The sequence below is a fragment of the Polyergus mexicanus genome, unplaced genomic scaffold (assembly GCF_030449975.1).
Source record: "Polyergus mexicanus isolate NDT 795.1 unplaced genomic scaffold, iyPolMexi1.0 SCAF_9, whole genome shotgun sequence".
Lineage (NCBI taxonomy): Eukaryota > Metazoa > Arthropoda > Insecta > Hymenoptera > Formicidae > Polyergus > Polyergus mexicanus.
In genome coordinates, this window is record NW_027223329.1 from 1,076,526 (window position 1) to 1,101,958 (window position 25,433).

The 25,433-nt window shown below is 35.7% G+C and overlaps 1 protein-coding gene across 13 annotated transcripts in view; it reads left to right on the forward strand.

Annotated features, from left to right (window-relative positions):
• Rim (Rab3 interacting molecule) overlaps positions 1 to 22,639 on the forward strand; it is a 72,275-nt gene extending 49,636 nt beyond the window's left edge. For 6 of the 13 annotated variants that reach the window (XR_011447344.1, XR_011447339.1, XR_011447340.1 and 3 more), the window contains 7 exons: positions 793 to 3,197; positions 4,084 to 4,260; positions 9,619 to 9,826; positions 14,595 to 14,806; positions 14,865 to 15,004; positions 15,101 to 16,161; positions 17,243 to 22,639. Coding sequence is in view for 2 of the 13 variants with exons in the window: in XM_070301304.1 (XP_070157405.1) it covers positions 103 to 3,197; positions 4,084 to 4,260; positions 9,619 to 9,826; positions 14,595 to 14,806; positions 14,865 to 15,004; positions 15,101 to 15,235; positions 17,243 to 17,245 (3,970 nt within the window). In the remaining 11 variants the exon portion in view is untranslated. Of the gene's footprint in view, positions 1 to 102; positions 3,198 to 4,083; positions 4,261 to 4,482; positions 6,874 to 6,929; positions 7,087 to 9,618; positions 9,827 to 14,594; positions 14,807 to 14,864; positions 15,005 to 15,100; positions 16,162 to 17,242 lie in introns of those variants that run through there. The other 7 variants (XR_011447337.1, XR_011447334.1, XR_011447338.1 and 4 more) reach the window with 4 other exon arrangements.
• The last annotated feature ends 2,794 nt before the right edge of the window (positions 22,640 to 25,433 follow it).

A 25,433-nucleotide genomic window follows, 5' to 3' on the forward strand; every position in this document is an offset into this window, starting at 1 on the left:
AGAAAGAAAAAAGTAAAAAAAAAAAAGCGGAATGGGTTCACCCTTTGATTTGTGTTCTCGCAAGAGCGCTAAATCTCTCTATATGAAAAACATTGTTTGCAGACCGACAGTTAAAAACGTATTAATACCCGGTGTCATATCCCCCATGCCCCCGCCCCCTAGGCGCAATAGGCGCAGGCACAGACTTAGGGTACCCTGCAGCGAATGCCATTGTCCAAGCAACAGTAATCCCGCCAAACAGCCCAAAAACAACCCCGGCAAATGTCCCCTCCTTCCGCGTCCCCTCGTACGGAGCAAGTCCGCAGTGGTGCGCTCGTTGTACAAAAAGATGCGTACGCCCTTCACGAGATCGCAGACCGTCGACGAGAACATGCTGAGATATTACAGCCCCGAGACCAGCGAGTACAGCGTTTCCGAGGGGTACATACTCAGGCCAGAGAGACTCGTAGCCGCTAAGAATCGTATACCGGAAATATACGTCGAGGACTGCCTTCGAGTCGACTTTAACGATCGTTTCGTGGAGAGATTTCGCTCCGAGTATTCGGCGTCGTGTCACGCGAACGACCGCGACGCGTTGTCGTCGCGTAAAGAGTCGTGCGACGAGTGCACGGCGACAACAGCGGGGACGACGATTGTCTCGAGGGGTTCGATCGATGATTTCCCCGATCATCTCGATATTAGGAGCATAGATGCTAGTCCGCATCCGCGTAGGTCTCTCTTAACCGCTAAGGCTAGGAGCTTCGATTACGACGTGATGCACGATACATACGGTGATGATCGTTTCGGTACTAGGCCAGGATCCGTCGGTCTGCTATCGCGCCGGGCCAAGAGTTTCGAGTACGAGAGCATTTCGAGCAACATATTCAGCGACGACAGTCTCAGGACCGCCCGGAGAAAGCTCAAGCGGAATCTCTCTCTCAGCGACGCCGGCTATGGCGACAAGATACCGGCGCTGGGCGATCAGAGCAAGTCCTACTACGATTCTAATGGCGACGACAAAGTGCCTACAGATCTCACGAGTAAGGAAACGAATTACGATTTTCTTCTCCAAGATCATAAGCCGTTTTACGGATACGACTCGGAGCTCAGCTGTGGCGAGACGGAAATTTACGTTCCAAGTTTCGACAAGCGAGGCATCGATGATTATCAATTTACGTACGGTTCGCGTTTAGCGGACAGCGAGCGATCCAATCTGAGAAATGTGTTGGACAAGGACGATACCAGCAAGAGAAAATACGTGGACGAAAGTTATTTGAATCACGAATCTTCGTACATCAGAGATATATCCTCGGAGAAAAAAATGAAGAATGTAGAAAGTGATCTTTGTAACACGATCGGCGATCATATCTACTGCAACATCGAAGAGATTCTGTCATCCGATAAAAATTATGATCGCAATATGCTCGCGAGATCCGTTACGAAGATCCATGACATCTCTAACGTAGACGAGAAGTGGACATCGCAAGACGCTAAAAGTATCCTGCGATCACACGGAGAAAGGGATAAATACAAAGATTACGAGAACTGGGACACCGATTACGACGAAGGATTCATAGAGCGAGAGAAAGATGATTACGAGCAAAAGCGATTCGACTATCTAAATGAAAGTATTCGAGACTTAAGAATCGCCGGATCGATGTACGACGGTGAGTACTATCAGGGAAAACATTACGCACAGTCCGACGATGACGGCGGAAAGCTTACATCGACAATCGATTACATCAGTTATCGTCCCTTTGACGAATACGAGTCTTCCTCGTCTACCGTGCCGCGAAGACGAAAACGAAGAAGCAGAAGAGGCAGTAGAGAGTCTGACTACGAAAGTCCGCGTGCCAGAGACGTTCAGTTGAGAGCATCCGCAGACAATAGAAGGCTGACGATTCAACGAACCGAATCCACGCCGACTCTATACTCGGACGAGGACCTAAGCTCGATTGCGGATCGCACCAGACGCATGTACCGCCGCAAGCGAAACAGCAGCTGTCCAGAGAGCAGAGATCTGCGAATACACGGCACGCGAAGAGGTAACGAAAGGACGTCGAGTTTCATGCTGGACTCTGACGAAGAGTTCGGCTCTGTGGAGACGGTCGTCGGCGCCGATCATTTCCGTCGGATCACTTCCTCGGGCTTCGCGGCAGAGACTAGAGCGAACGGTCGATCGGGCTTCCTCGACGCGGAACAAGATCGTGATAGCTACTTATTAAACGAAAGACACGATTACGAGAATTGTTGTCAGGATAATCGCAGTTATGCGGACGTCACTCGCGAGCTAGTTAGATCAGGGTCGCAGCGTTCCTCGGGTCGCGAAGCCCGATATGCGTCGTCGCGCGCTAGGCGTAAGAGTAGTTGCCCCGAGTGTCGCGAGCTGTCCTCCTCGGAGTTAGGTAGGTCGGGATCGCTGTCGCGAAAGGTCGACGACACTCGGCGGTCATCGATCGAATCGAAGCATAGATATCGTAGGCGAAACAGCAGCTGTCCAGAGGCTAGGGATCTCGAACTGCTCGACAAGAGGCAGCGGCAGCAACAACATCAGCAGCAACAGCAGCAGCTCGCGCAGCGTCATCAGCAGCAACAACAGCAGAGGGGTCCGAGTCAGCAGCGGCAAAGCCAACATCAACAACCGCAGGGAAGTAGTAAGAGGAACGTGGCGATCAGCGACACCCTCGAGTACTACGAGTACTCGATGGAAAGCGAGAGCCAGTGCAGCGAGAACTGCGGATTTGGCCCGTGCGATCCGCGTAGGCCCCGTAACCGAGCACCCCGCCCTGGTAACGCTAATTCGAGTCTCTTTGATTCCCAAACCGCTACCTCCGACACTGCTAAAAACTACCACCCACGGGTCGACGATCATCATCACCACCAACACCCACAAAACACGAAAACGTCGCCGCACGTTGCTAATGTGACGTACCTGCCGCCGCGGCCACCGTCGTTCTCCGCCCGACGACGATCCTTCCGAAAAAAATCCGTTTACGACGTCGACGTCGACACCGCCATCCATCATCGTGATGATGATGATGATGCACGGACTCGTCGTTCTTCGTCCATGCCCGAAAGCAGAGAGTACAGCGGCCAATCGAGCTCGTACGAGAAGACATCTAGACGCCAGGTCACCGACAACGGACATGACGGGCACGACAAGAGAAGCCAGTTTACTAGAAGCCTCAGTAACGCCGATGTGCCCCAAGATGAGAAAGGTGAGAGAAAAAGTTTAATTAGACCGACCAAAAAAAAGTACAATTTTTTACACGGATTGAAAAAATCGACAAAGTTGCTTCGATAAATTTAAAATTTTTAGTTTTATTTTGTAGATAATAAAAAAATGCGTTCTAATTATTTTCATTGGTCCAAATAAACATTGTGTCCGTAGCATTTCTATGTGTCTTTGATAATATCGAAAATTGAACTTATTAATGAAATTAAATTAATTCTCGAATGTTAGAACTTTTTTTTTTTTTTATATTTTACTTTTTACTTTTATATATTTTATCTCCTTTAACAAAAATTCTGTTCGATGTCTAACTTTGGTCTTTCACTGATGTGTACTAATTCTTCGTAAGAATGGCATTGATTTTACCGTCATGATGCAGTGACGTATAGCCGAAAAAGTAAGAGCTTTGCGGAGTAGTAACATAAATTTTCGTCGAGATTTGCAGTCACGAACTCGTTACACTCGGATTTAGTCGGTAGTTAGAGAATTGCGGACGTACGTCCGTGCAAACGTTTTATGAAAGTTTTCTTTGAGTTCGCAAAGTCACGAACGTCTTCCTTTGTTTGTCGTTCAACAATAGTAAAGATTGAACACGCATTGCTTTTAGCATTTATATGTTTCGTATCTTCTGGTAAAATTTATAACATATAATTGGTCGTAATTAATTGTGTAAATTTATATTTGTATTCTCCAACAATTTTCATTCTTTTATCTTCAAAGCTCTGATGCGTCGCAAAAAAAGAAGAAAAAAAAATAAAAAAAGAAAAAAGAAAATATTTCGAGAAAATGCGAAACGAAGCATTATACTTGAAGTTCGGGTCGCGTTAATCCGATCATATCCACACAAACACGTTTTCATCATTGTTTCGCAGACACGGGTAGTTTTAGCGACACGGCGATTGCATTGAACGTTGAAGATGCTTCGAAGCGAGGCCGTAAAAGCTCGCCAGGAAGTAAAAGCGGAAGCGGCAGTAGCAGCGGAAGCGCGGTGCAGTATCAAACGGGTCTCGGGAAAAAGAGCAACAGCACCAGCCAATTATCTGCGACAGGTAACACATTGTCACACTGGCCACTTTCTAATTAAGTTTGCGTTTAGACTGTCTCAACGTTATACATAGTCCATTCTTTCGTAAAGATCGATCGTTGGCGCGAACATAATAACGTTTCCCTCCCTCGATACGCGATATTAGAAGCGATTTGATCAATGTATGGATACTATCTCACGCGACATTAGATAGTTTTCCTGACATTTATATATCTTCTCTCTTTAGTGAAAAAGGAGATCTTCATTTTCTTCAGAACATCGATATTTCGTAAATTAGGATAGCGTAGTCTAGTACCGTTAGTGTGTAGATTATAACGGTGTGCTCTCGCTACGTGCATAAATGAGGATGATGTAAATATATCATTGACATATTGCTATTTTTGATATACAGTGTATACTCGTATAGGTAGAATATAGATCGGTATTTCTTGTCAAAAAATAAGCGTCTTCTATCTTTGGCCAAATTTCCAGAAATTCATTGTTTTTGAAATATTTTATTTTTTTATATTATCAATACAGTGTAGATTTACTGTCTTTTTTAATCTTTCATAATTGTAAAAATTGTAATTCTGTTATAATTAGAAAAGTATATATTTACATTTTTATATATAATGAAATACTTAAATAAATTTTATTTAAGTTGATGGCAGCGAAGAGAGCGTGCTCCTTAACTCTGATGTGTAAACAAAGTAAACGTTATTTATGTAGTTTTTAGTTTCTCCTCATTATCTCGTCTTCAATTATTATGAATATTCATACGAAGAATAATATCGGAAAATAAGATATCTCGAAAATGATGCATTAACGGAAATTTTGTCGCAGGAAAAAAATGCTCATTATTTTGACAACAAATATGTATCACAATCTGTACTCTACCTGCATAGGGGATATTCCGTATAAACGTATCAGCAATGAAAATAAATTTAATGTAACTTGAACGTATATGCGCGCGGGGTCGATAGAATTTTTGTCGATTATATATTTTTATCAAACAACAAAACACGAATGAAGAATAAGAGAAATAAGGAACCACAGGTAGAAATATTACTTACCACAATATGTGTCTGTTTAATTAAAGAATCAATCAATGTAAGTAGTTGAAAATGCTTGTGCGTGTTGATTGAACTCTCAAGCGATTCTAATTGCAATTATATAATATATAATTGGTTATAATTTTTATATTCAAACGTATATAAAATATTTACACACACACACACACACACACACACGCACAAATCTATAGAATAATTAGGAAATTGGAAATGATACAAAAAGTATTCTGCATATTTATTAATTTCTTGCTTATCTATTATATCTTATTCTTCCCATTCCACGAATCTTGGTTCCTACGATCGAACATTCATTAATTCAATACAGTTTAACGAAAAATAATTTTTTTAATTTCAAGGAAAAGAGTAATTATTTGCAGTAAGTGTATTGATACTGTGTGATTACTGATTTAAACTAACTATTCGAACATTTCTTAATCGTTTATTCAAACTTGAAGATTTCTCGTCATGATCATTAAATAAAAACTTAATATCGAACAATAAATTTGAAATTAATAAAAAAATTAATACGGCATTATTAATGCAATAGATGTAAATATTAAATAAAAATTTTAAAAGCGGAAAATTTTTTTGCGAAATAGGGATTTTTCCCATTACTGGATATGAATTTCCAGATACGAATTGGATATCAAAATTGATTAAAATAGAATGGATAATTAATTGCAACTTTTCTACGATGTGTGTAATAAATTTAATAGATTATACAAAAATTTTATTATCCTTAACTCTTCAACTTTAATCCTTAAAATAGATATTTTTTTTTTGCAACTTAAAATTCTAACAATATTTTTAATTTTAAACGACATAAGGAGCTCTCTTTTTTCTAACGGATCACGTATCGTAGCTATAATATGATAAATTATGTTATAATGGCAATGTGTGATAGAGCATTTCTGAGAACAAAGTCGTATTTGAGCTTGAAGGAAACTATAAGCAATATGATTATTCTTTTTCTTGAGATTTTTGCTTTCTCTTTGGCCATGTTACCATAATTCAAACATCATCGACGAGTAACATTCTAACATTTGGACGATAACAAGAGCATACCGTAAACAAGCGAAAAAAAAACCCAGTAAACGGGGCAGTATGTATACATTCTAATTGTATTCTTGTTTTCTCCGCCATCCCACCTCATCTTTATCCGCCTCTCTTCGACATGAAACACACTCACACTTTACTTCCACCAACCAACCATCTCTCGACGCTGGGGGACTATTCACGTCATCGATCTGCACCCACCTGCACGATTTCTCATCGCGGCGGTCCGATCGTCGCCCGGGCTGTGTTCATGGAACATTCCATACGGATCATCGATCGATTTGCTGGACCGATCGTCACTATTACGCAAAAAAAAAAAAAAAAAAAAAAAACCACGAACCGATATTCTGTCACATTTACAAAAAAAAAAACAATATATACGCATGTAAAATCGTTCTGATAAACTGACACCACGCTCACGACAACTGTTGCTCTTGCTACCGCAACTTGCAACTACAACGAATAACAACAACAACAACAACAACCACAACAAACTATATCACGTCACGCAAAATCCATAACATACCACGTGCGTCTGTTGGTGGTACATGCGTGGGCGAGGAAGGACGAAAACGGCGGCTGGGTTTCGGGAAGAAGGGGAAGTCGTCCTTTACAGTTCACAGGAGCGAGGAGGTCCTGCCGGAGGATACGGTTGGTGGTAGGAGCGGACGACAACCGAGTTCCGCGAGCAGCGACGGCGAGGGGAGCGGCGACGGGGACAGGTCCGACATTAGCTTTCCTCTCTCATACAGTGTAGAATCACACCTTTCTTTTTCACATCTTTCGCTTTACTTTCCTCATAAAATTTTTGCGTTACTGCGCGGGAGCGAGGAACCAACGGAGGTCTTATTACAGGACGCGAGTCTCAAACTTTGATGTCCCGGTGACGATGAATTCTTGCGCGAAGATCCACACATAATGACGGTGTTTCGTCATCCGTGTTTAATCCTTGAATATAAATGATATATACGATATAAATAGTTTACAGAGATTATCATGTTGCGCAGGCAAGAGCGAGACATTGTTAGACATCTCTTTTTTAATCAGATATTTTGATTTCATTAATCGTAAATTGGATCAAGCCTTCGACGAAATATGTGAGTACACAGTTGCAGATGGGAGGACTTGCGATAGAAAGAACAAGAGCTATCGTTCGATCTGACGACATCGAATGTTGACAGCGACAATAAAAACACACTACACATATCACTCTTTTAGAGGCCGTGCTTTAGTCGGGGTCGATTGCGAGTCTCTCGTGATTGTTGTCGGAAAATACTCTCTTGCGACTAAAGCTCTCTGATTTTGCAAGCAGTGAACGACGGATCTGCGAAAGATTCTTGTCATATTGCCGACGAATGTTGCTTCTTCATTTTTTTTTTTTTTTCCCTAAACGAATCGAAGAAAGTATTTTGCGAATCTGCACGTTTCTACCAAATAGTCACGAGAGGTGATTCTTTCCTTCTCGTTTATTCTAGATTGTAGAGGCTATTTCTACGTAGTATTGATACGTTATTTCTAGAAAAACAATTCGCACGAGAGTTTCCTGGGCTGTAACATCGCCGTGTCGTCAAATTGTCTATCTTTTTTTTTGTGTCTCTCTCTCTCTCTCTCTCTCTCTCTCTCTCTCTCTCTCTCTCTCTCTCTCTGGAAATGCACTTCGCGCGCGCATCTCCAGTTGGGTTATTACATTATGTTGAAGCGTACCACGCAGATCAGGAAACTCACATTCTAGTTGCACACAAGTATAGTTGTGCTCTGGCGTCTTTTCGTGACTCTAGAATAGTGTCGGCACCGTGTGTCACACGTTATAATCGTTCCGTTCCATACAGCTTTTCCAATCTAGATCGTCGCGTGGTCAACTTGAATTTCTCGATGGCATCGAGGTAAGTTGGCCACCACTCTCTTTGATACTGATTATTTTTTTATTATTTCTTAGAAGCCGCTGTGTTGATACGTGCTTCAGGTGAGAGTGCGCTATTCACGCGGCTTTTGAATTTTTCAATGTCTCGAATCGTTGCAGTGCTTTTACGAGCGTATATTTTTACGTTTTTTAATATTCTTAAGATTATTGATTGCGAATCCGTTGAATGTATAATCAGATATTTACCGGACAATTCTTACGTACACCGTCTGATAATTACAGGACCTTCATTCTACTTTTCTTCTTCTTCTCTTTAGCCTTCTTTGTATAAATTATTAGATTTGACAGCTTTCGAATTATTAAAATATGTATATGTTTGTGTGTATAATTATCTGTGTGTATTTAAGAGGTCCGGAAAATCTATAAAATTTATTTAATATAATAGATGTATATATACGTATTAAGCAATTTTTCTAGAGTTGTCGCTGATTAAATTTTATACCCAGCATACTAGTGATTTTCTGACGTAGTTACGATTAATTTTGATCACGATAGAGCCTGCGTGAGTTAATAAGATGAAGATATGACAAAGCGTGACAAAGAGACGAGGTCCCATTTATTTACGCTTCTTCAGTCCTTCAAGGGCTTCGCGATTGCACGGATTATTCGAACAAAACTCTTACTATAGATGATCGATAATAAAATTTCTCTTTTTCACGGGGAGTCACTTTATTGAATGTGTCTTATAACGCTAAAGAAAGTTCTGTTACGATTCATGCAAACGCTATCGTTTATTATTTGTGACGGACGTCAGAAAATTTAAATTTTTAACGTACATAGGATACTCTAAGATTAAGCATATTTTTTTTGTTTCGGTGTCAAATGCAAATGTGTGCCCGCGCGATGTTATCTCGTTGCATTTCGCTCCAAATATCACAAATATCACAACACCTCTATATATTCTCACCTCTTCCTTTTCCCCTTATTTTACGGTTGCAGGATCTCATTTTTCAAATACCTCTTTGCATTTTATCGCTGATCATTAGACTGATTCTAAGAAGCGAACAGGGAAAGATCGGACGAGAGAGCGAGGGAAAGAGAGCACGAGGGTAAAAAGTTTGCGCGAAAGAGAGAAAGAGAGAGAGAGAGAGAGAGAGAGAGGGGAAGAAAAAGAGAAGTAGTTTAACAGATACATATCTTACATGTTGAAATGGTCCGTATTCTGTGATTCCATCGTTGCACGTGCGGAGACGCTGCACGTTAATTAAGTGATGCCCATTCGGCAACCCCCTTCGGATACCTGGACGAGGCAGCTGCTGCGGCTGTATACCGGCGATGTATTTAGTTAAAGACAATAGTTTAGCGGTGTTTCTTGTTTGGTTTACAAACGCAGAGTGCGGCGGGATGATCATCAGTGGCAGCGGCGCCGTGGCACGCGGTGCCGGTTTAGCGAGCCGGAAGCGCAACAGCACGCCGAGCAGCATACAACGATCCGAGGAGATCATGCCGGCCTATCAGCGCTTTGACAGCAAACAGGCGGGATCGGCAGCCAGCGATACCGCCGGGAGTCTCAACTCGATCTCTAGTTCCGAAGGAAGCTCGTAAGTAATGGACCCCATCTGTGGCGACAAATTCTGCGAGCGGAAGCGCGAGATTCCTGATACATACACTCACACTATCTCTCTCTCTCTCTCTCTCTCTCTCTCTCTCTCTCTCTCTCTCTCTCTCTCTCTCTCTCTCTGTCTTTCTATCTCTTCCCTCTTTTCTATTTCTCCCTTTCTATCATCTCTGCGATTCATCATGACTTTTTTTATCAGAGATTTATCAGTTTCATTTATATTCTGCTCCTCTATAGGCCACGTGCATCTTGACTAAACGAGATGAGCTGTAAGTTGTGTTGTTAGAATATGAATTTATTTATTTATCAATATATCTACTACTAGGAAAAGAACAATGAAATTATCTTAGAGTATTCATAGTCCGTCCTTGAGGAATAAGGATTCCTTGTTCCTCGTTCCACGTTTCATAAACTTTCCTTGACCGAACAAGGAATCTTATTGGCTCCCTTATCTCAAGGAAGGTCACGAGCTTCCTTGAGGAGTGGATGCGACCTTTTTAGCAGACGATACGCAGAATATAACCAAATATAACCTCCAAAAATTAGTTTCGTTACATTTTAATCTGTGGTTATTTGTTGTCGCGCTCTCAAACTGAAAGTGTATAAAGGAAAAAGGGATAATGGACAATGAATTTTTAAATGATTCTGACGATGGATTTGAAGACGAAAATCCAGAGAATCGGATTCTGTGGCGGATTCCGAAAAGATACATTCGCGATTGGGAAAATCCCCTGGAATTTTTTGAAGATACGAAAAAGATTTCATATGTATTATATGAAATTAGTTGCAGGCAGCATAAAACGGTGCTGCCTCCAGTCGGTCACTAAAAATCCCTAAAATATTCCTTCCTTCTGAAAGGGAGACTCGAGGTCCATCTATGAAACAAGGTGGCCTTGCAGATTCAAGGAATCCTTCATGGAGGCTTCCTCCGTCCTTAAAATAAGGAAGGACTATGAATACGGATATTAGTCTTCTATTTATATGTATTTTATATAATTATTCTATTAAATTATTCTTCTATTAGAGTAATATTATATTAGCTTATTAAAATATATTTAAAAAATTGCTTAGTATATATGAAATATAATTAAATACATATATGGTAATTCTTTTGTCCGTTGAATTTTAAAAAGACTTAAATTATGAGCAATGATGTCGAGCTTTGGATATAACGCTTATTGTTAGGGTCGGCATCTCAATGAATATTTGTTTTTTTTATTTCGCTTAATATAAGTGAGCTTTTTCATTATTTTAAAACTTACGGCTCGCAGGACATTGCTTCTCGTTTGTCAACGTACACGTAAGTTTATTGTCTTTTCATTCTTCAATCAGCGGGGACTTATTCTTTGTCATTCGCAGAACTGCTAATTAAAAAATATATTTTGATTTCTATTAATCATATTGTCCAAATGAATGCCGTTAAAATAATTATTATTAGTTATTAAAAATGTTATTGTACGAGACTATCTTAGTTATAGACAAGGAATAATCTTGTTGATCCATTTCTCTCATTCTCCTTGTAAGATTTATCTGCACAAAAAAATCGTAAAAACGCTTTAATTATTACATCTTCATGCGATTGAAGATGTATTATCAGTATGTGTCTATGATTTAAATTATGTAATTATATGACCACACACGCTTTTTTTCCTTCGTTTCTATCAGTATTTGTATTCAAAATAATTCACTTATTTTTCATCTCTATTTTATATCTCTACAATTTTCTTCAATCATATTTTTCGATTCTCAAAAATGCAGTACAGTCATGTATAAAAATTAAAAACTTGTATATTTAAAAATGGCACATTATATAATCATGTTTTACGTCAAAACAAATATTTTGTATTTCCGTACATTTTATTTATCCTCTTCTCTCTCTTATAACTTTATTGAGTTTACGATGTGACGAGTAATAATTTATATAATCAGAGTTGAATTTTATGAGACGCAGTATCTCTTTCTTATGTTAGTAGAGTAGTCTTTGTATTATACGGTTATTTTATGTCGGTTTTACAATGCGAGGAAGAAGTATGCATCAAAGTATAGTCTTCGACGAATTGACTAACATAAGTTTTATATTTCGCTGTATCTTTTTCCGTCCACTTTTTTTATACTTTCTTTCGAAAATTCTTTCATTCCTGAGTGCTCCACAAAACAAAAGCGCCCATAAAAAATATTATCGTCCATTATCGATGTTGTTGTCGTCTTGGCTTTAATTGCTTGATTGTGTGGCAAATGATTGTATCGCATTACTTCGGAGCACCGTTGCACATATACATACACGCACTTTTGTATCCATTATACTGGGTGAGGTATCTAAGACAGGCCACCCGAATAACTCCCACAGTTTTGGAGATAGGAGAAAATGTTGGAAATAAAAGTTATGAGGGGAAAATCTTGCGGAAGTGAACATGCCTTTTTAGGTGGATTGCGCTTAGGAGATTTGAAGGTCATCTTCATTTTTTTAAATGGAACCACCCTAATTTTTTTATACAAATCGATTCCTCCTAAGGTTTATGTAAAATTATATCAAAATAAAGTACAAAATATTTCGTTAACTATTCACTTTTTGGCCATCTTACCCTTATAATTTTTTGTGCCAAATATTGCGAGGAATCGATTTTTATAAAAAAAATTAGGGTGGTTCGATTTAAAAAAATGAAGATGACTTTCAAATTTCCTAAACGCCTCCACCCAAAAAAAAAAAAAAATGTTCATTTCCACAAGATTTCCTCGATACCATACAACTTTTATTTCAAACATTTTCTCCTATGTCCAAAACTGTGGGAGTTATTCGGGTGGCCTGTCTTAGATGCCTCACCCTGTATACACACACACACACACACACACACACACACACACACACACACACACATATATATATATATATATATATATATATATATATATATATATATATATATATATATATGTCAGAGTGTAATCGCGGAGTCTTTATTCTCTATCCACATGGTAAGCAGGACACTGTGAATATCACCCAGGAATGTCTTCGCGGAGGATCGTTTTCCCTTCCGTACGATTCATTGTATTTTATATAGTAGGTACTATCTATTGTGTGAGATCGACATGCGTGTGTTCCTCGGAAAGCAGCCCTTCCCCCTGTCTTATGACTCTGGCTGTCTTACTATTTTCATAAAGTGTGTTTTGTGATATATCGTAGAATAGGTATTTCTAACAGCGGTGTACCTCTTAGAATATACGCGCCGGATCGAGAAAACGATCGTGAATTAAAATAGATTAAATATGTAGACGTGTGTCTACTACATGTAAATTACAGATAGTAATCGTATTTTGCAAACGTTTTGTCGATTCGGCACACGACGTTTACGAATAATAATTTTGATAATTTATTATTCTTGGCAGAGGTATTTTGTATCCTATTTATGGTCGAGAAATCTCGCAGAAAGTGATCGGCAGCGATCGAGTGTGTCAACTTTCTTTTTTCATATTCGTACGATTTTGTCCGATACTTTAAATATATTGTCATATTAAATAACGATATCATAATATTAAAATCATTATACAGTAACAATATATTTGTCATTGATTGACGATGCAGTTTAGGTCCGACTATTCTGCAATTGAGAGATCTACGATTGCTTTATGCAAAGGTATTACAAAAAAGAATCTAATCTCTAAGTATAGTTCATAGTTAGATTAATGACAGTTCTGTGCAAATATATGATCATGTACGCTCAATATATATGGATATGTTTATATTTATAATAGAAATTGTGTTAAAAAGTTTCGCTTAGCGTTAATAACGCGAATCTTCTCAACGACGCGTAGCATATCCACAACGAGTAAAAGTGTAAGTTAATATAACTTTTTTAATTAATTCTTTAATTTTTTCCCAAGATTCTAGCGAAGCATGTTAAGTAGATAAATGTAGTTTGGAGCAACGAAACAGTAATCAGTCGTTTATTAAAATCTGTCATATATTACAATAGTAAATTTTTAATCGATAATTGCATTTATATCTTTTTGCATCAAGATTGATCAATCGTATCAAAGTAGACTGATTACTGTTATTTATAATTATTTAAAAAATTATATCTATTTCTCTCTCTTTCCTCTCTATATTTAGATTAAAATGCATGCATTAATAATCTGGTATGTTTTTGAACTTATATATATATATATATATATATATATATATATATAATCTTTTTCTATGTATATATGATATATATTTATTAACACTACACACACCAACACTACACTTTCAGCGTGAGTTCTTCTTTTCTCAAACTGAATGAGGTGTGTTCTCTCTCTTTTACAACTTTCGTCGAAGGCTTGCGAGAATTGTCCCTCGCTCCTGCGAAATAATAAATTTTGCGTTTATGATTTTTATATCCCTCGCAATCTTCTTTCATTGCATCTCGATTCTTTCGAATAATATAAAATACTCTGATTTTCGGCTTGCAGTTTTCGCGCTTTATTCCTTCATTAGAGATTACGTTCTTAGATCTATATTAGATCGATAAATTCACGTGCGAGCAAGAGAATGGAAGAAAGGATATAAAACTCATAAATTACAGTTTCGATTTCCATTGCTCGTACGGTAAGCATTGTGAGCACAGGTTTTTTCATACTTTCTCGACGTGTTCTTTTACTCTCTTCGAACGTTTCTTTTCTATCGAATTATATTTCATATATTTTCCGTTGTATTTCAAAATAAAAGAGTTGCGTATCTCTCCTTGCTAAATATATAATTTTGAAAACCGCAGCTGGTCTCCGAGTCTGCGGATGGCAGGCGAAGGGCAGTTGAGAGACTTCATCGAAGATCTTGGACCGGGCCAAGTGGTCGGGAGGCAGGCGCTCGGTGCCCGTTGCCTCGGTGAGATTCAACTGTCGTTGAGCCACACAAAGGGTTATCTAGAAGTAGAGGTCATACGTGCCAAAGATCTTAAAGCGAAGCAAGGCAGCAAAGCAATACCAGGTAAATTGTTTTGGATAAATAACGCCCGATCAACAAGTGCTGATGATTCTTATTCCAGCTCCTTATGTGAAGCTGTATCTGGTGAACGGTAAAAGATGCATAGAGAAAGCGAAAACCATGATGGCCAGAAAGACGTTAGATCCGTTCTATCAACAATTGTTGGCTTTCAAAGAAAACTGTCGGGGCTGCATATTACAGGTACGTCTTTTAATATTGTTATTTTTTTTTTATAATGCGTGCATTTTTAGACGCATATATGTTCGATTATAATTCTATCGTACATCGCGGTTTCAGGTGACGGTGTGGGGCGATTACGGTCGGATAGAAGGGAAAAAAGTGTTCATGGGTATTGCACAGATCGTATTGGATGAGCTGGACCTCAATCAGATGGTGTTCGGATGGTACAAGCTGTTTGACACCCAAGCCCTGGTCAGTGGAGCTCCATCCCTTGCTTTGTCCCGTCGATCTTCGGCCACGTCTCTCGATTCTTTTAAAATTTAAAAGAATGACTGTCCGAAGAACGTACCGAAATAATTCCTTTTACACATGTATTTAACGAGGAGATGTTTGAGTTTCTTACAGTAGAGCAAAGTATAGCAAAAACACTAAATTGAGTCCGAGCTCCTATCTCGCGGTGCACCTATAGTCGCTTTCACCATTTTAATAGGATACCGAAATGCACGAGTCTCGATGTATATAAGGTAGTATCATATTTATTGGTAAACAATTAGAGAGATTGAAAGTGAAAATCTTAAATGACATGCGAAAAATCATCGTTTGATGATATTATGACATAGCCTCGGGTGTAAAGTATATTTGGAGTTAAATAACTATTTAAGATTACCGTTATATTTACCGTTGAAAAGAGTCGAGAATAGCATCATAGATAATTCTCTATTGTATCATAATATTAGCATTCTTCCGTTACGGTTGACAACAAATGTTTCGAAAGAATTTTAAACACGCTACGCGCATTCCCCTCGTAAGCTACATTAAATGTTGAAGCCTAAGGCTACATAACGAGTGACGTTTGGCTCTGAATACGGTAAAGTCAGTTTAACGTGATATGCAGTATACGAGAAATAAATACATTATACGGATAATATACAATAGATGGTTTCGCGCGAGAGGGAGAGAAAAAGAGAAACAAAGAGAAGAATGAAATTGAAAGATAACGCAAAAGCGATGCGAGAAAAGAGTGTGAAAAAACGTACGGGAGAGGACATGTCTTTCTAGAAACATCACTAGTACATCACATATCATGTACGGCATATCAGACGAGCCACTAGTCTGTATGTAGGACTAGATGTAGACGTAGCCAGCCATGTGTTCCCGGAGCGCCAGATAGTTTTTAGGTACGCACTGAGAATCAAGGCATCGTTCGTAGATAGTTGAACAATGATTTAACGTGGGTACATACGAAACGGACGATACGATTGCGAACTGTCGCGATGACAATTATAAATATTTTTTTATGTTCGCGATATACGTTGATAATCGAATGTCGTTTGTACGTTAAGCACGTTTATTAATTAACGTTTTTTCAATTAAATTTTCTCGAGTACCCATGTGAAATCTTGATACACATTTGTTGTTGCCAATATCTTTTTTCCATTTCCATGACGTTCTGTATAGAAATCTCCTCTTCTCTTTAAAAATGCCTGTGCTCTATTATATAGAAAAATAATTCTATGCGGCTTCGAAGTAGTCGACGTAGAGTCTAGATAACCGATAAACGATATAAGATTACGTTATCATGCGCGCTCTCGATGTACTTCGTTGCCTCGCATTTTATCTCTATCGATTGTTTTTTTTTTCAAATTTGTGTATACGTGATATGCTTCCAAAATTTGACTCGACGTGAGAAAATTTAACTTTTTTCATTAATCCTTAAACGCAATTTTTGTACTTGCATCTTGCGATTTCAATATTTTTCCGCACTTGTTCACACATAGGAACTATTTTCGTAAACATCCTGATATATTGCTTGGTATATATCACATATTAATTTTCAACTTTGCACAACATTGCATTTTTCCCAATGATTTCAATTTTTCCTTCTAAATACATAGTAAGTCGTGACAGTTTTTAATATATTTATAGCTTGAATCTTTATCGATATCAAAAAATGCGAAAGTACAAGCAAAGGTAAGTTTGTGCCGTATTCGGAGTCCTATGTATCCTCTTGTATATTTTCTTAAAAAATGTTAATCAATTTTATATATTGATTGGTGTCGAAAAAATTAATTATATATATTTGTCAATCTTTTTGGCATTATTTAATATATAAAATTTATATATAATATATACTTATATATGCAATAATAATATTTGAATAAATATCACACAGAATCTTTATTATTCAATATTTCATGTGATAAATTAATAATGATATATGTATACAATTACTAATACGTTTGTTTATTTTATTTACAGTGAAAAACAACCAAATCAAGCAAGTTCGGGATAGATGTGAACTCAAATGTGGTGTACTAGATAAATAATATGTGAATACAAACAATTACACAATGACGCTCGTTTTCAGCGAATCTAAATATATATGTGTGTGTGTGTGTGTGTGAGATTAAGTGATTAAAGAGATTAACGAGTATTGTAAAAAATGAAGTGACGAACGGTCTATGCACTTCATTTAATCGACTTGCGAGAAAGAACAAGTACATATAAATATAAATATACTACATATATGCTTATGGAAGACGTTTCCAAACTTTGTATATAATTCTAGGACAGTTCAAGTACTATAAATACCGATCTCCGAAACGATCGGCTAAAAGGCAATGTATCGTTGTCAAATTTTTAGTCAAGAATGTCACCGTCAGAGCATATATATATATATATATATATACATATATATATATATTATTTAATGTAAATAATGTAATAACTATATGAAATTGTGTGTGCGATATATGTGTGCAGGTTTGAATGGATAATAGCGATATTTTCGTTATATTCTTGTTGACTTATCGTTTCTACAATTTGCAATCATCATTATAGTTTTTCCGTGTTTTCTCTATTAATTAAATAAACGTCAATGTGATTTAATTTTTTTTTCAAATTAATTTGGAATAAATATAGAATGCACGATGATATAATTTTAATTACACATCATTTTAATTACACACAGTTTGTTCTTTTTTTATAATAACATTTGTTCGTCATCGTACACGCTATTACGTTAATCAGCTTTTTAAGTTTTATTTGGTAACTCGTCTAAAATGACATTATAACCATTATAATATAAAAAATATAGAGCAAGTGTTATATATAGTACCACATTTTTCAAATATAAAGCAGACTGATAAATCGATTCCTATGATATCTACGTTTGGGGCTGCTTTTGCGAAATTAGTAATCTTGAGGAAGCCGGGATATAAAGAAATTATATTCAAACGAATTATAAATTAGCTTTGTGTTTTCAACGAATTTTATTTACCAAAGTTCTCGAAACAAATTGAAAAAAAAAAAAAACGAACCGCCCATATAACTTGTGTAAACGGGACGCGCGTCGCGGCAAAAATTTTTTTTCGTACTGCTTTTGTACAAGAATAAAAAAAAAGAAGCAGTGACCGTCACACTAAATATTTAAGAGGCTTTGTAAATCTCTGTAAGAAATGCGTAAATGCTTGCCATTAATTTTATATATCTTGATTATCGTGCTATGTGTTCGATCTTTCTTCGTGCGTATCTTAAACACTCGCGAAGATATATTCAGCGAGCATGCACATGCACGTGAAGCGTCTGCTGTGAATTAGTAAATAATTACATTTATGCCCTGAAAGAAAGAGAGAGAGAGAAGTTGAGAGATTGTGAGAGACAGAGAGAGAGAGAGAGAGAAAATTATTTTCTGTCAAGTATTTAAGGTCTGGTGTGTGTAAACTCCGTATACACGACAAATGTTTCAACGTTAATTATGAGAAGAAATTGGAAAGAGCATAAAGGAATATTTGTGCGAAGAAAAGCGAGTTTTCAATATTTTTTAAGCAGCATATATTGCGTTTCGATATTTATTTTGTCGCAATTTACGTATGCTTTCGCAATTTGATACATTAAACAAATACTAAATCGGTAAGATCGCTGCGCGAATTTTCTTTATGTGTCTTATTAATTTTTGACAAAGTGATCTTTTTTCACGTGACATGCTTTGAAATTATGAATTATTATAATTGTATGCGTGGAAGGTACTCCTTGGATATTACTGACAAAACTTTGATAAATGGAATGCAGTAGCTTTAAATGGCTATATTACGTATATTTTTGTAAATCTCCGATTTATCGATAACACACACAATTCACTAAAAATATAGGTTTGAACGCAGAGAATTTCTATCCGGAATAATTCGCGTCACGTTTCTTGAGTAATTAAAGTCATAAGATTAAGTGATAGCAATGTCAACATCTTTCTTATCGCAATTCTTACAATAATTGACCAAGTATAATATCTTGCTTTACAACTTGAAACGATTGTCCCATTCACACTCGCATTTTCGTTCTTCGATACTATACGACTATTTCTACGCGATTCACAACGCGTGTTTTTTGAATTAAGATCGGATAGTGTAAGCGCGGTGCTGAGATTATATCGAATTGCCATCGAAATACATGCATCCGTCGTTAAGCGAGCTATAAAGTAAGATTTAGCTTAGAGTTTGAAAAGAACGAAAGAAGTATCATTGATTTACCGTCGAGTCATGCAGGTGCGTCATCGATAATCCGAATGTTCACGAATATAAATTCCAGATAACGTAACTTTTCTCGTAAATCGGTAGACCGATCGAGAGTTTTAGGGAACGACAGAATTGTATAGAGAGAGGTGATATCTTATCATATCTATAACATGCTTAAATTAGAGACATACGGCAAGAGAAAGAAGCTTTTTTACTCGTGAAAAAACAAGGACAAAAAGTAGGATTCTAATCCGAAGAGATGTGTATGTAAAGTATTGTGAAAAAAAAAAAAATATTACTATATAAGCTCATTTCTAAGTACATATTTTGCGAATGTACGGATTTATCAAGATTGTGGGACAATGATGACGTAATACACAAATATAATTCTGTAATAGTTAATTGATAAAATACACAAGACTACTATTACTACTACTAACGTAACTCTTCAGTTTGTAATGCGCCGTTTATACAGGGACGGCTGTAAGATTTTTCGCGAAATTAATTCGATACTCTTGTGTCTTCGTAAGCTGTTTCTTGCGCGCGATCTTGCATTTCTGATTAATAAAACGATCAATAAATTTTAAAATAAATATTACAGATTTACTGTTACAGATTAAATAAATTTTGCTTTTAGAGTTGAGAGAAATCATAGCATTTTTGTATAATATTAGGTGTACAACTTTGCTTCCGCCGTTTTTTTCCCGAAATTCGAGGCTTTATTGTAAAAAACTGGTTATACATTTATGATTCAAAGTATTGTCCACTCCCAATGATCGTGCCAATTCTTTTTGACTTTGACTCGAGTCTTCATTAAGTAATGCCTCTAATTCTGCATCTTCGAAAACCTTCTCTCTTCCACCGCTATGCCGGTCTTCGACGTGAAAATCATCGTTCTTGAAGCGTTGAAACCACTCACGACACGTTCTTTCACTAATAGAGGCTTCACCATAACTATTTGAGAGCATTCGATGAACCTCAGCCGCAGATTGCTTCACATTGAAGCAAAAAATTAAAATCTCCCGCAAATGACGAGAATTTGGCTCGTAAACTGACATTTTCAATCGAGAATAACTTTATGACGCAGACACAAATCGACTAATGTTTCTATGGGGTTATATTGACAGATGCCCAATTTTATTGCATGACGTCTATGATCTATTTATTTCGACCACTATTTATCGCTAAAGCCATCTATAGGAAAACGGCGGAAGCAAAGTTGTACACCTAATATGAAAAATTTGTAAAGACTGCATACTTTTGCGAGCGATTGAGCGAAAACAAGTAATTTATTACGTGTTTATGCATGCATTGCAGTAGAATATAATGATAAGATGTGATACATTTTACGAATCAGTAAAAATCTCACGGAAATTTACAGGCTATAAAAATTTAAGAGAATAACGAAAGTAATGTAATTGGTCTTCGCGTCGCGAATATTCTTTACAGTAATAATACCAAATAAATTTATATACCTTAGATCGTATCGATTGTACGACGAGAGTGTTGATTTGCCAGAAGAAACAGCTCGAAGAAATACACATCGACTTTTATTCTTGCCATGCCCATCTGTATATAGGCATGCTCAATTCTAGGATCGGACACGCGTATCGTGAAAATCACACATATACATAATATTAAACTACGAAACGCGCGCGCGAACACAAATTATTATTCGACTTTGTACCTATATATATTATTAATTAACTCACTGAAAGAGTACAGGGTGAAACCCCGAGTACTAATATCGATATGAATAGTAGAAGCTAATAAAGATTGGGACGTGAAAATAAGAAAAAATCGTAAGAGAAGATCTAGCAAAAAAAAGAACATAATGAAGATGAAAGAGCATCAATTACCGATGAAAATGCCTGAGAGCCAAGGGGTACCACTTTTGTCAAATTTAGAGAGCCAATTTAGGTTTATAATAAAATATAATAGGGTGTGTATATATGTATGTGTCGAGAGAGGTTGGAGAGAAAATGTGAGAGTGAAAGTATGTGCGAACAAGTCAGCGAAAAGGAACAGAGGAATTGTCGTAAACGAGACCACATCGGCAAGATATCGTGCTGAGAAATGAATGATCAATATTCTCATAGAGAGAAGTCCATCACGTAGCTTAGGTGATCCTGTAAACTTGTATCGTGAACTCACGAACGACTCGTATTTCCGATGTATCCGTATATTTTCGACGAACCTTGAAAAACCTTATAGTCAGATTGTGCGTCATTGTTTTGTGGTCAATTTTGATCGATTATTACGAGAAGCGCGTTGTTGCGCACACGCATTAATTATCGGGCATTCTAATTAAATTCTTTTCTAGCACTCTTTTCAAACGCACGATTTCCGGTTGAAGTAGCGAATTCTTTTTCTTCAATATGATCCGACATCTTCTAGAACGAGTTATAAGTTGGTCGTAAGATAATGTGCCCGCGTGAAGCAGTTTTACTATTAATATTGAATAGAAAAAGAGAAAAATTTTATTATATTTGGATTTGCATATCGTTGCTGAAGACACAACCGCGCATCCGCGCGACGGGACTCGTACATTTCTATAATTTTATCATAATAAATGTTTGAATTTATTTCTGTAAAAAATATTATACAGAGGATGAGAGAGAGAGAGAGAGAGAGAAATGCAGAACGAAAAGTAGAAAGAATGAGAGAGAGAGCGAAAAAGAAAGAACACATGTTTAAAAAATGAAACAGCGGGCGTTAGAGAAGATTTATCACTTTTCGTTGAACAAAAGAAAGACAAAAAGCATAAAATTATGAAAGAACGAAAGAATTTAAGCAGTATATTTAGACGACATCTCGGCGAATCTCGGCCGAGAACTCCATGAACCTTTGTTTCACTCTCGCTTTCGAAAACATCGAAGAAATCCGAATTGATTCAAAGTAAACATTGCACAGTATGAATATTATATTTTCATTTTTTTAAATTATAATATGCATTTTTTCTTCACATTGCGTGCGACCGACCGCGGATCGCTCTAAAAGCTGTCGCCTCATTCACGGAGTTCGCGGCAAGAGATCACGAGACAATTAAGTATAAAACGTTAGTGACTGTATCCAGTATCATATATCTGATAAAAGATACCCCCGATGCCAGAGATGGCGTGTGACAATAAAGTGATTCAATGATTTCACTGCGTTTTGATCACCTTTCATGTCTCACAGGTGTTTTTATTCTTTATAATAAAAAGCCATAAATTTATGTAAAATCTTCGAAATTTTTTTAATATGGTTGAAAGGTTGATAAAAATTTTATATCGTTTTTATTAGTCAATTAATACTCTGATATGATTTGTAAAGCCATTAGAATGACGCTATAATAGCGTCAATATAATATATAAATATATTGCATTTAATATATAATATATAATATATATTTAATATATAATATATAATATATAAATATATTGCATTTCTTTTAAATTACGAATTATTTGATAAACTGGAAATCAAAAGATGATTGGTTAAGCTGTTTTCGTCATAATTGCTTAATTATCATAGTCATTATTATCGCGGAAAAAATTTAGCAAGACACAAAAAAACTTGCAGTTTTAATCATAATCAGTCGCAGAGAACTCTATGCGATTTATATCTAGTCTAATTAATTCTTTTCTGTTAATATTTTTAATGTTCTTTTTATTTCTGCACAAAACATAATCCTAATCTTATCTATTTATTTATTTAAAATTAAATATAGTTTTAGAAAAATCTCTTTTGAATCTGATATTATATACAAATGTATATATCAAAATTGATTCAATCCTTTTTTTATAAATAAGAAATAAATCGCTTCTCATTTTTTATCTATATTCCATCCACTCTTAAAAAAGACATGTTAAATCGATTGCTTATCTCGACACTAGGCAATGCATTATTTCATATCAATAAAAGGCTGTCAATGGCCGAGCCGCGCATTTGATAATTCAAATATTAAATATATGTGTAACTTTTAATTTTAATTTATTTTGAAAAAACGGAGAATTAGAGTTAATATGTGTAAATAATTATGCACACATACATACAAAATGCGCGCGCTTATAGTGTTCTAGTAAATAAAAACAATACATGATAATTCAAAAAATATTTTTTTGATAAAGGCCAAATCTATTTATTTTATAGTATATTGTTACTATATAATATATTGTTATTATTTTATTATCTTTTTTTTTACTTAGGTATATAAAACTTTCCATTATCAATAATAAAATTAACGTTTTGATATGATAACGTGTGTTTTTTTCTGTTTTATTCTTGCTGCAATCTAAACAATTGATAATGTCATTGTTCTGTAATTATTTCCATCAAACCCATTCAATCGTAATGAAAATTTACCCATTACAATCAGATAGAAGCCTGAGAGGGATCACGTCGTCGTTTTTCATAAGACACTTTTTCTAATTGATGCAGCAGCGTCAACTAGATCCATTTTAGAGCCGGCGAAACTACAATACATGGCTAATATTACGGTAAAACAATCGATTAGTGCATGTGTGCGCTAGATCCATAATTGGTGGATCGAACTAGCGGAGAAATATTATGGATATATTAATGTTTTATTAGCTGTGTGCGTGATGTTTTGCCATTCCAGTATATATTACAGACAGCGATAATAAGTTATTATTGAAATAATTTTATGTATATGCGACATAAAATAAATTTTCTTAAATTAATTTTCTTAATAATTTTTTTTTTTTTAATATTGGTAATAACGTGTAGAAGATATTTACAATAACTTGCTTTTACTTTTTTCTTATTTTTGAAACAAAATTATCAAGTATTTTACGCAATATTAAATTATTATGTTTTTAATTTATATAGCTTTTTATAATTAACTATTAATTTATTATTAATCATATTAATTATGTAATTTTTTAATTCATAAATTCACATGCACTATCGCGCACTGATGCACATATTAAAAAAAGCTATATAAATTTATATAACCATAATTTATATATAAACGAAAGTAATTAAAACGATAAGATAATTAATATTATACAAGTCTTTTGAAAATAAACATAACAATAAATACGCTTCGCTTAACGCTATTTTCGCTCGAAGAATAAGATTCTTTGCCCTCATTTGTCCACCAAACGCTTCGGAGCGAAATAACGTCAAACGAAGTGCATTCATTGGATATATAAAAACTTTTATAAAAAAATTTTATATTTATTATATTTTTAAACGCAATTTTACTTGATTAATAAAATTTTTGCAAATGAAATCACATAAAAGAACGCAACATTATTCGGATAAATTTCAATTAGATATATAAATTTAAAAATTAGATAAAATAATTTTTTCTTTATCTAATTAAAAATTATTCAAACCGTATCATGTTTTTGATGTCAATTTCAATTAAAGTCTCATTAATCTATTAAAATTATTTTCAAAAGATTACTTTCTAAAATAAATCAAATGTTTTAATTTTTATTACATAAAATTTTTGAATATTATAAATTATTATATTGTAGATAAGTAAGGTTCTGCGAGAGATGACATCGAAGAGTAAGCGAGATGATGTATCGTCAAAAAAGTTTCAAAGTCTCTTGTACACGAGCGGCTTATTCCTTTATTATATATTGTAGTATTTAACGAGTATATATGTGTCATATTACTATAGAAAATAAAACTTTTATATTTGCATTTTACTTGTTTGAAAATAATTTAATAGATTAATGATTTCTTGCGATTAAAATGATATCAAACACGACATAAATCGAATAATTTTTAGTTAAATATGTCATTAAAATTTTTATTATTAGTTTAAAAATTATCCGATTTATGTTATATTTAATGTCATTTTAATCGCAAAAATCTCATTAATCCATTAAAATTATTTTCAAAATGAGATAAAATACAAATAAAAATTTCTCTTAAAATATAAAAAAGTGACAGAAATCTAAATTATAAATTATTGTTTT